Source organism: Thunnus albacares, chromosome 8 (assembly GCF_914725855.1).
Source record: "Thunnus albacares chromosome 8, fThuAlb1.1, whole genome shotgun sequence".
NCBI classification, from domain to species: Eukaryota; Metazoa; Chordata; class Actinopteri; order Scombriformes; family Scombridae; genus Thunnus; species Thunnus albacares.
In genome coordinates this window covers 28,935,489-28,950,535 of record NC_058113.1, presented here as the reverse complement: position 1 = coordinate 28,950,535, position 15,047 = coordinate 28,935,489, and the positions used below count along the sequence as shown (strand labels likewise).

Sequence of the window (15,047 nt, the reverse complement as noted above, 5' to 3'; positions counted from 1 at the left end):
CTATATGAATGCTTTCAAATCTCTTTTGTGTCATGTCTTTGTGTCCCCACCAGACAAGATGTGAAAAGGAAAGAAATTGGTCACAAAATCATCCGCCTTCACTTCCTGTTCTCCTTCATCATCTTCCTCCTCTTTATCTCTGTGTGTCCCCATTTTTCATCTACCCTCTCCTCCCTTTCTGTCTTAATCTTCCTCTTTTTCCCACCTTCTCTCAGCCCTCTGGGGAGGATATCCCACAGGTTGCTGCACTTACCGCCTGCCGTGTTGAATGCTAATGCAGCTGGCTGGCTGATGCGTGCCACGGTGACCGGAGTAGAAATGGCTTGAAAGGAGGGAGGGGATGAGTACTAGAGAATAGAGAAAGAGAGAGATGAGAGACACAGAGAGAAAGCAGAGGAGCATAGGACCTCAGGGTTTTCAGGGGAGGGAGGGGAAGGTGAGGACCAGAGCGAGTGAGGGGAGGGATGGAGGGATAGAGGGATGTGACGTGAGTGAGCGGGAGTATGGAAACTGATCATTGCAGGCAGAGCAGTGTTGGATAATTCTGCTCCCCCCCCACCACCACCATCACCACCACCTCTCTCTCTCTCTCTCACCACTCCACATCCCCGACGATGCTGCTCTGACCAGACACTGCCGGAGAAAAACAAACACTACACCATCCACATACTCATACACTGACATGCAGCGGAGAGAGCTGCTGCTGCTGCTTCTCCTTCTCTCTTTCACGCACAGATACTCACACTCCATCTAATTACAAACACCCACTCTTGCCTTGCAGTTGAGAGAAGATCCAGCGGAAGATACAGCCGGGATGTGACTGAGGAGCTTCATCTGAAAACATCTGCCTGGAGGACTCCTCTCTCAGCTCTCTTGGCGGTTCTCTCCAGCTACGCAGCAGGTGAGCGGCATGTTGATATCTCATCTCATTCATGGTGCTGCCGTGTCGCAGTGGCCACTATTGTATCTGTGTGTCATGGCACCAGTGGTCTCTCAGCTTAAATCTTCTGTCAGTCGGTTGCAGCACATGGATCCACAGGCAGGGACGTTGCTTGGCTTCTGAATCTCCTCACTGCACCACTGGAAGACAATTAAGCTGATCTGATAACATTTGTGGAGCTGGATTTGGTTTGTTTGAGAGGATGGCAGCCAAGTGTTGTGTGAGGATGCACTGCAGTTAGGCAATACCGGAAAGAGAAAGAGGATGATTACAGTGCAGTGCACAGTAGGAATACACTATACACATCAGTACTATATTAAAGATGGTATCACTGTGTTGGGATTGAAGATTTAAGATGGATAAGAAGATTCTCCACCAGCTCTTTTCTTGCTATCTGTGTGAAACATTAAATAACACATTGCAGAACGTTTTCTAGTTTAAGCTCCAGCGGTAGATCAAAGTTTATGCGAGGGAGGCTGATTCCCACGCACCCAGCGTGTTAACACAGCAACACTGGTGGCTGCACATTGCGTTGACTGTTGCTTTCCCTTTTCTGTGTAGTCTTTTTAATAATAATGATGCTCTCTTAATAATTTATACAGATTTTGTTCATACAATTACCTCTTCGTCCAGTGGTCCTTCAAGGTAAAATATGGCATCACAGGGGAATTTTCTCGATGAATTCAGGCATGGATGCTCGCATACACTTGCATTAACACACGCACACATACACACAAGAGAGTAAAAAAAAAAAGATCAGACACATTTATGCCTAACAACACACACACACACACACACACACACACATCTATCCTCTACTTGAATGAGCATGTCTACTTGTTGATCCAGGGTTTCAGTTCCCAGTAATTGGGGCAAATGCTTCACTGGTGATGTGACACACACAAACACACGCACACACACACACACCCACACACAGATGCCTGAGTGACACCAACACAAACATACAATTACATGCAGACTCATTCTACACAAATGAGAGGGAAAGCAAGGTCATATAAATCTCACCAGCAAAACAGGGATGTTGTACTAATCACATACTGTGTATTTGTGTTGAGCTGATTAATCAGCTTGGCAATACAATATATCAGACTGACATTTGGCTTTTATCGAATGACAGATATCAGTGAGGCATGTTTTCCATCCTCTGATATGATGGAGATTCCTTGTGAGCCACAGCTGCATAGTACAAGCCTGTAAAACCTGAAATTAATTTTAAATTAATTAATTTTTTGGCACACTTTTGTTATCCCTTGATTGATGCTTTAATTTTGGCTTTGAGTGCATCATCATGTCTTAAAACAGCTGCAAAACCCTAAAAGATTGCATGCGCCATGATGGTCTACATGCTGTTTCAATATCTTTAAACAAACATAATATTCTAGCAGAAACACTGACAGCTAATAGTTTACTTCTAGTGAAACAGTGGAATTTGGTCTCAGTTCAAAACTGTAAGTACCCGCCTATAAAAGCTCATTTTGCTTGAACTTGACCATGTTGTCATCATAGCAACCAGTCAGACTGACGCAAGGTCATTTGAAAAGCTGCACCAACGCAGCTTTGAATGCTTTTAATGCCCAAATTAGGCATTTTCTCACACAAGGACCCTTCCACTTCTCTTCCACTTGTTGCAAACCCCCTTTCATGAAGCTTCACTCCAAACCAAACTGTTGAGTTGATGGTAGATTCACACATGTTCCTGTGTGCTGTTTTTATGCATTTTATTTCTTATCGGTTACAAATATCCTCGTATGCATGGATTATCTAGACATCCCAAGTGTTACAGGAGAGCAAACACCTGCAGACTTAAGAAAAAAAACAATAGTAAATAGAATCACGGGTAATATTTCCATTTCCCAGATGTTGCCATGACATCTCTAATGTCTCATTATGTTGTTTAATAGAGCGTAGCACTATAGTAATCGTGCACTCCCTGCTCCCTGGCTTGACTGTTTAATTCTTGCTGCGGCCATCTGTGACTTCTTTTTTACTAAAGAAATCAAATTAACAATTTTTAAATACCTCTTGCATAGAAATAAAAATATAAATGCATAATAATGAACATAAGTAAATAAATAGATGTGAAGGAGATTATTATAATATATATATATATATATAGTCAAATGTCATCTGTTATCAACTCTTTTTTTTAATTTACCTGGTGAAATGTTTCTCAGTGTGATTTTAACTTTCCCGTTAACATTTATCTCTATCTATAAAATGTATTAATCCATTTTTGATTCTGTATTCTGGCTCGCGTTAAACATTAAACTCTTCATCCTTCATCGATCTGGCTGACAAACATGAATGTCGATGCCTGAAATGTCAAGTCCTTGCAACAACTTTAAAAAAACATGGCAATCAGGAGGCAAGGGACATTTTGGCTGTCAATCTGCCGGCTGTTGAAATGACAGCTGCAGAAAGAGAAACAGGCAGGAAAAAAAAGGGAAATCTGACATGTCCAGAATATCAGTGTTACAGGAATTAAACCAAATGAGTATATGTACTGATAAATCTATTTCTGACCTTTTAGAATAAAGCCTCTAATTACAAACAACAACCATCTCCAGCTTTGTGTCCAATTCAGCCACATATTTAAGGCAGTTAACGTGCTAAGTCTTTTTCTGCCATCATGTTAAGAGAAATGTCTGTGCCTGTTACAGTAATGGAGCAGGTACGGGATCTGATGTCTGATATTTTCCCAGCGTGTGACATCCTGCTGTGTGTTGCTGCCCGGGGAATGCTCGGTGGACGGAGAGACGACGCCTGAACACAATGAGCAGCCAGGACAAATGGGTCACACTGACCCCAGCTGAGTTTGCCCTGCTACAGGAATACGCTCAGTGTGAGTATAGAGTAGGCACTCTCTGTTTGTGTCCGACTGTGTTGAGGAGATTCTGCATTTTTGTAGGTGTCTGTGCGTGTGTGTGTGTGATCCTACTCTTCAAGAACAGTCATTTTCCAGGTGACATCACACCTTCAGGCAGCACTGAAGCTATTCAACAGTTTCTAACAGCGTTTTACTTTACTTTTTTAAATCCTCAACTTGTGCATCTCAACAGAATAGAAATAGTTAATTTCAGGGATGTATTTTACTAGGAATTCATCCTTTTGTCTCTCATCATATGGGACGAATTCCGTGTATTTTTAATTTATATTTTTATGTGATACAGTTATTATGTTTAATGTTAAAGGGGTTTCTCATAGTGACAAACTCATAGACAATTAATACCCCTCAGCTCCTCCGCTGTAGAGTGTTTTCGCATCTTTCAGTTCATTGTTTTGGTTTTACAGCCTCTCTCAACCCTTTTCCAATAGTAGCATTCCTTTTCAACCAAAAAGCTCTGATAAACCAACTGTGAGCGAGTCACCTAGCACCAAATGATAGACAAAGTTAGTGATTAGCTGGTGAGGAGCGGAGCATTTAGCAGCTAAAGAGCCAGATAAGTCTGTACAGAGTTAATGATGACCAGAAACTTTACATGAATGCTGATGTTGTTCCAGTTTGCTTCATATGTAAATAGGCAACTGTTTGCTAACAAGTTCACCATTACAGTTTTATAAGGTGATAAAATGTCAGTGTTGTGTTTACAGATTGTTGCACTTCTTCTACGTAGGTGCTGATTAGGTAACACAGTACTTGCAGATTAGCAACAGCTGGGCGCAGTGACTCCACATAAAAGTCCTATCTTCATCATGAAGTTGGCGGCTTTGCACATATTCATAATTCTGAAAAAAACTGTGGTGGCTTGCTTGTTTCATAACACGCACATTTCTTTTTTTTAAGAAAAAATGCCAAAAATTCTCTGGTTCCTGCTTAACTGTGAATATTTTCTGGTTTCTTTAAACCTCTACAGTGTTGGGCAAGTTACTCAGGAAGTGTAATAAGTCACTTTTTACTCATTACTCCTTTAAAAAGTAATACCCCGTACAATCTGTTTAGTCAGCTCCTTTCAGAACTGAATCCACTTTATTGGAAGAATAATGAACCTTACAGGAGGAGACAACAATCAGCTAAACTGCATAACTGCAAACATTGCAGCCTCTCCAACCTGAAGGATTATAATATATGTATATATGTATACATATATGAAAAATAAAATAGAGCAATTGTCTCTCCCAACTCTTTAATAGTTTTTTTCAGCATACTCCGTCATAAGAGCAGCAAGAGTATTTAAGGGTTTTAAAAAACATAAAACGTTGCATAACACCACATATAGGCTGATAGCAGCTTCTTGTTTTGTTATCTCTGCCTTGACATATTAAGCTAGGTCCTAATGTTAAGAAGTGAAACAATGATTGTATCTCATTAGCAGAAGCTTCTAAAACCTCTTATCAGACAGTCTGTTGCCTCTAGCAGTGAGCACCAAACCTCCTAAAGTAAAAAGTTGCTCCACAGGTGCGCTAGATGGGGTTGGAGTGTTGTAAGTTACTTCATGTAAATGCTTTTGATGTTTGAGAACTAGTTCAGAGTCATATGCCCCTGACCTCAAATAGTCCATTACTTCCCTTTCTGCCAAGTAGCTATCCTCGGGCTCTGTCTCAAATGCAAAAAAGTCCATTTCATCACGGCTGGCTGACGCCGTGGACACGGAGGCAGAGTCCTCTGCAGGAGCAGTTGTGTGACACTCTGCTGTCAGAAGCTCCCTCACAATCCAATTTCTGTTGTTTATGTGGAGTGCATGCATCACTGGCAGCAGAGGCCTCTCTGTCAGCGCCAGTGTTTTTTTCAACAAGTTTCAGATTGCTGTGCTGCTGTATCAGATGCTTCAATAAATTAGATGTTGTATTCTTCACGGTTGAAAGCATTTTGCTACTCGCACAAAGTTTACAACGGATGACAATGTTCTTTGCATCTTTGACTGAGACAAACTCAAACTAATAACAATACTTCCAGCTGTTGAAAATATGCCTCTACCCCTCTCCTTCATCCTCCATCCTTCGTTAAGCTTTTTGTAGCCGACATGACCTGTCCTGACCACGGATGTATTAAGAAAACTAGATACCTGGATTCCTATGAAAGTTGCTCAGTGGTGCATGAAGCCAAAAAAGTACAACTTCCTGCTGGTATAAAATTACCCAGATCCTCCGCACAGCTTCCACATCATGGATGACATCATGTTGTGGTGCCCATAGAGCAAGCGCACTAGCGTTTCCTTTAATCTCACCTCCCAACTACATGCACACCAGAGACTTGAGCCGGCTAACGTCCAGTTTAGTCCTCCGCTAACTTGAACCGGGAAAAAAACAATTAAATCATAGGGCTCTTCTAGACTTTCCATATGTTATCAGATTAAATGGATCAAATTCTGATAGTGAAATGAATCATTTCATGGGGGCTGTGACATTCAAAAATTTATTCATCATTTTACAGCCACTCATTTTCCCATGAATGTGTGCGGGAAAAATGCTTTTTGGGTCCCTGTTGGACCCGGAAGTTGTAATTACATGGTTTTTCAAAGCCCGGCACACTTCCCGGGGGCTTGGCCCTGACCTGCCGCATGTACATGTCATCATAAGATAACCAACCTAGGACTTGGATTAGTAACTGTATTATAACCACTGTTTTGGAAATTGCAATCCCTTACACTACTCATTACTGGGGAAAGGAAAAATATTACTGTAATGTGTTACTGCCCAATACCGGTCCTCTATGGTCGCGACAAGATAATACATTTTAGGTTGCATCTTGTTCATTGTTAGAAGTAGCCCTAGTGGTAGTTTTGCCCAAACCACAAATTTTTTATTACTACTGTTTTAACTTGAGGCAAGTTTTCATCTCTCCACTTTAGGTTCTCAGAAAAGGTCTCTGCTCTCCTACTTTCAGTAATACTCACACATGGAGACAAATGTGCATGCATAGAAGTCCCTGCACACAAAAACACACTCTCTGATAGCATCAAACCACTGAGTTAACCATAACAAAAGCATTCCTTTGCTGTAAACTGCAGCACAATTCAATTCACTGCACTCATCTACAACAGCCCTTGTTGTAATGATAAAATTTCGATATTGTAACTGTATGATTCTCTTGCTGATTTAGCAAGCTCAAGCTGATAAAGCATTTAATCTGTGTGGTGCCATTTGAGCTCTGAATGATTCATTCGCAAACCAACAAATGGCTCCCCTGCTCACCAGACTGTGCTCTGGGTGCCTGGAGTTTATGTTATGCTCCAAGATGTTGACACATTTCATCATCTGAAATGGTACCAGGGATGGAAAATATGACTATACCTGGTAGGCTAACTGCAGGATGTTGTGCACCACCCACATGTAGTTCTGGACAGACTTTGAATGTACAAATAAATTGTTAAACAAATGATGGAACTTACTTTGGACAAGAGATACAATTGTTAAGTGTTCATCTTTTTAGATCCTAAGTGCTTTTTGCATCAGCTGTCTTTGTACGATAGCAAAGTGGTTGAATATAATTCAGAGCTATTTTCCGTGTCAAACACGACATCTTGGAGGCAGACGGTATCTCTTTTATTTGCTATTCAGAGCACCGAGTATGATTCTTAATAATTAATGCTTTTCACCCTTGTACCAGCGTTGGTAATTATATTTCTCCCTTTAATTGCCCTGTTCCTGGTGACAACATTGTTTCTTACTCTGAGGGAATCTACAGCTCTCTTCTGCAGACACTATGTTTAAGAGCCAATCATTTTCTGGTTGTTGTTTTCCATGTTTTGCAAATATTTGTTTTGTGGGAGGCTAAGGAGTTTGTTGAATTACATAAGAAATGGTTTCAGAGACATGAGCTTCACGATGTAGCTTGAAATGAAAACTGTGTAGGAATAAAAGGCAGAGGGCAGAGTTAAAAAAAAAAAAGCAAAGCTGCAAGAGAGAACTAAAGAGTCTTGTTGTGTGTGCACATGTGCGTGCAGGCATGTGTGCATGGTAGGCAGATTTGGATAATCATGTTTCAACGGGCTCCATTGCGCACTCTTTGTGCGCTATAAAATATCCCATTCTCTGAACTGCACACAATGGGCATCGCATCGCCTCACCTTCCCTCCTCATCTCTCCCGTCATCTCCCCTCCTACTGTATGTCTCCCTTCTTTCTCATTAAAGTGAGCCGTACACACCTTCATAACATTTTAATAGCTCTGCGCCTAGTCGGGCACCCAAGATCTGACTCACAACAATTAGACTTTCTCTTTATGTGATATAATCGCTAATATGCGTAGTGTAGCAGAGTGCTGCTTTTGAGAAGGAGGATTCTTTCACCTTTCAAGGCAAAGAAGATCTCCAGTGTTTACGAACCTTAAAAAACATGAAATGAGCCTTGTCCTCTGATTACTGTGTGCCACACAACAGTTAAATCATTAGCCTGATTGAGGAAATACATTGTAATTCAGCAGTGCCTGCTGAATGTGACAGGCAATCAGTGGATACATAATCACTCTCTTCGATAATGGTTTTTGTGTAGAGAGCATGCTAATAAAGATGGTCAATAATGATGACACACTCTCAGTCCAATGTGAGACATTCATTTCTAGCCGTTGTTGGTAAAATGCATTATGAGAAAATTAAAGATTCAAAGCCATTAGAGCAAGAGGTGACAACATGTTACAACCAATAAAGAGGAGCTCAAATACACATCTACTGTAAATAGATGCAGGATATCAGTCATTATTAACTATAACTTAATACTTACATTGTCTGTGATTTTTTTCTATAGCATACACAAGCATATTTTTGGGATATTTGGTTGGTAATCTGATGAAAAACTAATACATTTAATACAAAACTAACATAAAACTAATCATTCAGAGATGAATGATTTGAGGTGACATATTCTGTGGAGTTTACAAAACACTGCTTTTGAAAATGAAAACCAAGCAAACACTTTCTGTCCTTACCTGCAAGGTCTAACTCCTAATACATCTGCTGATTACCAATCAGAGACATGCTGTTCAGTTTTATGAACAACAACTTTACCTCAGGGTCTCTGGCTGCTCCATTTAGCTAATGGCAGGGTGACGCTTTAGTTCTACAAACATCTCTCCAATGCAGAGCTGATCCAGGAGCAGACATAGTTTTATCAGTTGAGTAGTATAGTAAGATGTAGTATTTTGCACTGGTCCAATGTTTTTGTCCCTATAAACTTTAAACATCGATGGGAGGAGCCAAAAATCCATCTTTTCTTGGGTTAACCAAGGTTGTGAAGAGGTAACAAATACAGGGCCGGCTCTATGCTTAGAGATGAACCAGACCCTCCAGTGCTTGTGAGAAAATGGTACTTCTAATTAACTTCAGTAACATTAGAACCTGGTATCTGTGGTGCAGCAAATTGATTTAGCAGCAGGGCCCATAAACGCTCTGCAGCATGCAGTAATTATCACAGCCGATCTCTGTCAGTTCGAGTTATTTTTGTCTATAACAGAGTACTAAAAAAAACAGTTTTCTTAAAACAAATGGAAAAAACCTGCATTCAATCTGTTTTATAGAAATCAACTTGTTTTCTTGGTTTGATATGACACAGTTTCATCACTCTGGATAATTCTGTTTTGTTTTTTACTTTTTAAAGTGACTGTAATGATTTTTTTTATATTAATAATGGATCATGACTTCTTGTATGTAAAGTATGTTGTAATGATTAACCCACAGATAATTATCACCAGACTCCGCAGTTGGAGTTGGAGACCAAAAACATAACAGCTGAAAAGAGAGTGAATATTGGACTTAAATTAAAATACCAGTTATTTGTAACTGCTGGATGTGTAAATCTGCAACCAGAAAGGTAAAATAAATAAATACAATTAAAAAAATCAATTAATCCAGGTGGGTTAATTAACTTTTAAAACTTGTTTCATTGCTGTAGTTGACCCTTCAAAATAAATGTCCTACTCATAACAACAGTATTTTAATGTCTTTAAGATATCATTGAGTTATTTGGTTTCTTTCTGAGAGTAAGAAGATTGATATCACTCTCATGTCTTTGCGATACACAAAGAGCTGGAGTCACGATGGGGTTAGCCTAGCTTAGCATAAAGACTGGAAATAAGTGGAAACAGCTAGCCTGGCTCTTCCAAAGTTCAGAAATATGACCAGTACCTCTAAAGCTGATGCTAAACATGTATCTCACTCATGTAACATAGCTGTACATGAATAGAACATATGAAAGCAGCCACTTGTGACTTATCATTAAAATATTTAATAATGTTGCTACCAGTGGATATTGTATTGCCAAGATTGGATATTTTGCAGGATAAAAATGAAATATGCTGTCGGTTAATATTACATTCAGCAGCAACATTTTGCAACTTTTCAGGTACATTAACAAAATTCCTTTAGTATGTTGATGTAGAAAATGTTATCTGGGCAGCATTATTTGTCTTCAAAATGTATTTACTGTTGCAAATTTCTTATAGCCTAGATAAATGTAATTTCTACAAAACAGGATTGCTTTGATTCTATCTTAATTTCCTACATGTGTTTGCAGTTTAACTTGCCTGTTAGCTTTCTTTTGCCATGAAAAGCAGTGGTTATTGTTGCACCTATTGAAGTTTGACTAAAGTTATTGATTTTCCAAGCCTCCAATAAATAATAAATAGTTTATATCACTAAAACCACCAAAGGTTTGCCAGTTAATACACAGTACTGTACAATAGATATGAAGTGAGGTCCCCTTCCTGTACTGAAATAACCACAGCAGTCAGGAGTGTAGACTGCTTTTTTTTTTACAGCACTGACTTACAAATGGAAGTGCAAATCTTCCTGCAGATGTTATGATGCTGCATCCAAGCCAAATATATGATCCAAACAGGGAGTGTGGCATGACACTACACAGTTTTGTAGCTCTTACAGGTGCTGAGAAAGTTCAGAAAAATCAGATCCATAAATAAGACTGCGGCTTGGGTGACCACTTAGTCCAAACTTGTTTCCATTACCTTGTAATTTTTCTAGAAGAAAGTCGTTTGCAATAACAGTTGTTTAAACTGGAGCTATAATCCTCACACATACCATTCCTTGCAGAGTGTAGTCATAAATCAAACTTGTACTGTTATACCACATGAATGTTTAATATTTAAAATGCATACTCACTGCGAGAGGAAGCCAGATCTATTAAAACATAAACAGTAGAACACAACACACAAATAAAGTAATATGTCCTCAATGTTTTTACTCAGACTCAACCAAGAAGCTGAAGGATGTGCTGCAGGAGTTCCATGGAGATGGCGTGTTGGCTAAATACAATCCAGAGGAGGTATGTACAGTTTATACTGTATTATGCAACAGATATGTTTCAGTCCAACTGCGCTAATAGTCCCCATACAGCTCAGCAACTGCAAATTTGCAAAAATGGAACAATGTCTATTTCTTGGAGTATTGGCTAATCACTATGTTTGGTTGCTATGTTGGTTCTTGTTGCTGACTTGCCCCTCTCACTGGAAAACCCGGGATTTTCTCTATGCCGTAAAAGTTTGATTCTAAACATAGAATTGCAGATAATTAAACAAATGATAAAAAATTATGTTTATTCTCATTTTTCTTTTATATATGTTTTATTATGTGGTAGTAATTTTTTCTTCATACTCTTAATAGAGTTTGCATATACACAGTTCATTATATTTTGACACATGGCTAAATTGTAAGCTGACATTTTAGCATAAAAAGTAATTGGAATAAATTGGTCCAATTATATCACCATAATAACAGCATTTCATGGTTGGACTTTGGCATTTAGTTATGACAGTTGCATGGCAGCCTTAATCAGGACTGGAGGAGAGATCTTTTATTTCAGTGGATACAATAGTGGAGGCACAGACACACACAGATACACAAACACTCATGTGGCAACAATTTCCTGGGAAAAGGGATGTAATTTTGGCTAGAATTCCTGGTTAATCACAATTTATGATGACAGTTATAATACCCTTAATGTAGTGGCAGTTAATCAACCTACCAACACTGTAAAGCTGCATTTACAAACATCATGTGTTTGTGGTAGCACATTACATGTTATATAGACATTTAGTACATTTTGAATACAGAAGTGCATGATTCATCCATAAACATGTTGGGTTTCTCTCTTTCCACAATGCTGCGGATTATAGAAGCAGGAAATCCTCAGCCAGGTACTGTAACTGCTATCTCCTCCTTTGTCAAATTTATTGTTGGTGTGTTTTGCTGAGTGCTCATACAGCTCCTCGCTGAATAACTCAACTCTCTCAAGCAGCTGTGAAACAATAAAAAACAATGTTTAGAGTGTTTAGCGAGAAACAAAATTAATAGCATTTCTATAGGAGAGATGGATATTACTTACCTACAGTGTCTTCCTCTGACTGGTTATTAAAAATGTAAGACAGGTCCACTTTCAGCCAGTCAACCAATTAATTAAGAAGCTTGAAGCTGCAGGCTTTAGAAAAATGCATTCTAGGAAAGACATAGTATATTTACTGAACACGAAGCAAAGGCTGCAAAAACACTGAAACTACTCTAAAATAGATCTTCGCCGCCCACAGCCCAAACAACACTTTAGGCATTCTTCTGAGTGCAGAAATCTGTGACACGAATTCTGCAACATTTTGCAAACGATCACAGATTCTCCACAAAGGTGAAACAATGCAGCATACTCTCTTCATACTGACAATCAATAGTATATTCTTGAAGCCTTAAAGGCATGGACTGCAGCTTACAGTGACAAACAACATGCTCTATTTCTGTCTTGGTTCAGGAGATTGACTTTGAGGGTTTCAAGGTCTTCATGCAGACGTTCCTGGAGAGCGAGCTCTCCGAAGAGTTCTGTCAACACCTCTTCATGTCGTTTAGCAACAAGGGACCCAAACCCAGTCCCTCATCTTCTGACAAACCCAAAGTCTCTGGTAAGTATAGAAATAAAATCTTTACCCTGACAAACTATATAAACAGCTAGTAGGTGTTTTGAAGTTACTGATATGTATAAGAAACACTTGCAGCGGATATTATATTCTCCTCAAGTGCAGCCTGTCACTCACTGCATTCCTTAAGTTACCTTACATCTACTGAGAACTTTCTTTGAGGTGTAAAAAGAGTACCATCTTTCTGTTTTGTGCTTTCAGACAATCTGACAGATTTCCTGCCAAGTCCAACCCAGTGGCACACAATGTAAATAGTAGTGTAGTGGCTGCCAATTGTCTTGGCAATGGTCTTGTTTGTTTACAGCTTTTATACTAATATCTAATTCTTGTGTGGTTATGAGTTATTAATATTAAAATGGCACACATACAGCAACGCTCCAGGCCACTGTTGGTTCAGCCAGCATTTCCCTGCACCACAAATGGGCTTCACACTTCCTTCTGACTGCTTAACAGCTCATGTGAATAATAAGGCTGATTTGATGTTGTACCCAACACGTAATGTAACATTTTCAAATTAACCACACTTAATTGTGTGTTAAACTCTTTCCAATGTCACCTTCTGATGAAAGTACATACAATTAAGTCCTCATATTACAAATATGCTGACATGAATTTCAGATTTCTTCAAAAATAGGACATGACCAAGGCCCCAAAACCAAATTATCATATCTCACAGCTACGAGAAAAATAATCTTGAAAGGGAGAGAACCTCAAATACCTTCAAAAAGATGTTAAACTAAAGCAAATTTGTACACTCAGCTGTTTGACAATGGATGGTGCATGAATGAATGCTTGTGTAGAAATCATTATCTAAGCAACAGTCACTAGAGCCATGTGAGATTTTCATTGACAGAACTACACAGTACTAATAATTACAACTGGCTAGGTTAGGCTGACAACTGCTGGATGTTTAATGAGCAACGACTGAGCATGTAGTGTGTAAACAAGCTGTAGTTATGAATAGATGTGATGTCCAGAAAAAGCACAGATTCAGTAGTAGAAGTAATATAGTTGCCTTCATGCTTTTTTGTGTGTTTATCCTGCATTAAAGAGAGATTGTTCTGTCATTGAACAGCAGGATCAACAGAGTGTATTACAAAACAACAAAAAAAATGTGTCACCATTGCTGGTAAACTCTCAGAGTCTGGAAATTGAAAACATTCCCTGTGGGGACTGAGCAGTACTGAATCATATTCTCAGTAAAAAAAAAAGTGAGGTTGCTACATCTGTAAATCTATAAATTCAGCTGGGAATTCCTACACTGGCAACATTTCAAACCCTGAACAATATTTCCGAGTTATTACCCTTTTCTTATAATAGTGCTTGACCAGCAGTGTAGTGAATAGTGAATAAACTATAATCTAAAGTGAGTCATCATCATTAAGGCAACTGGAAAGGCAAAAACATCCTGAAATATCATTAGTTTGATATTCATTTCTAGTATCTATGTTACAATGATATGATACAAAATACTACAGACACCCTGATATTTGCAGCTCTTTTTGTTTCATTTGTTTATTTATCTATTATTTTTGCAAAAATCCACATCTGGATTGTCTCAAAGCTTGAATTGTATTGTCAGCTTCTCTTTTTTCTCACATCTTCTTCTTGGTAGTAAAATTATTGAATACAATACATTTTGTGTATTTCATAAAGAGTAAATAACCCAAACATTTTGCACAGTCAGTGTAAATCTAACAAAACAATGTCATTACAGGCTGAAAGATGTGAAGCCCATAGTGTAAATAAAAATGTGGGTAAACTAAGGACATCACCTTTATTGATGGATTTTAGTAGTGGTTCCACTTGTGTGAATTCAATATTTAATGAATATTTCTTTGCCCCATTTAAATGATGGAGCATGTGTGGAACTGGATCAGTGCAGGCTATGCAAGTGTGTTGATTGGACCTCATTGATCTAGTTTTGTTGGCTATAAACCCTCCCACCACCCTGGCTATTTATCAAAGTGGGATATGGGAGCCAACAAGTCCTGTGTGCATACAGGAGCATGCATTCTCATATCATTAGAGGGTTTATTGCACCATACAAGGACTTTAATAAGCAAACAGAGCACTAACTTGTTTATAATATACAATTACTTTCTAAATTAATTACCATAGCTCTTTTGTGAGAGTACTGTAATAACAAAAGAAGAATAATCGCATATATTCATTAATGTGCACTGAGTTTCAAAACTTTCACTTCTTTGTTATGGATGCAAGGCCAATCACGATTTTCTAT

The 15,047-nt window shown here is 38.8% G+C and overlaps 1 protein-coding gene across 1 annotated transcript in view; it reads left to right on the top strand.

Moving 5' to 3' along the window:
• Positions 1 to 548: 548 nt before the first annotated feature.
• Positions 549 to 15,047, top strand: part of dgkb (diacylglycerol kinase, beta) — a 79,586-nt gene continuing 65,087 nt past the window's right edge. Inside the window, exons 1-5 of the mRNA XM_044360359.1 lie at positions 549 to 901; positions 3,664 to 3,803; positions 11,096 to 11,172; positions 12,023 to 12,043; positions 12,643 to 12,790. Of these exons, the coding sequence (XP_044216294.1) occupies positions 3,734 to 3,803; positions 11,096 to 11,172; positions 12,023 to 12,043; positions 12,643 to 12,790 (316 nt within the window). The 5' untranslated portion in view covers positions 549 to 901; positions 3,664 to 3,733. The remainder of the gene's footprint in view (positions 902 to 3,663; positions 3,804 to 11,095; positions 11,173 to 12,022; positions 12,044 to 12,642; positions 12,791 to 15,047) is intronic.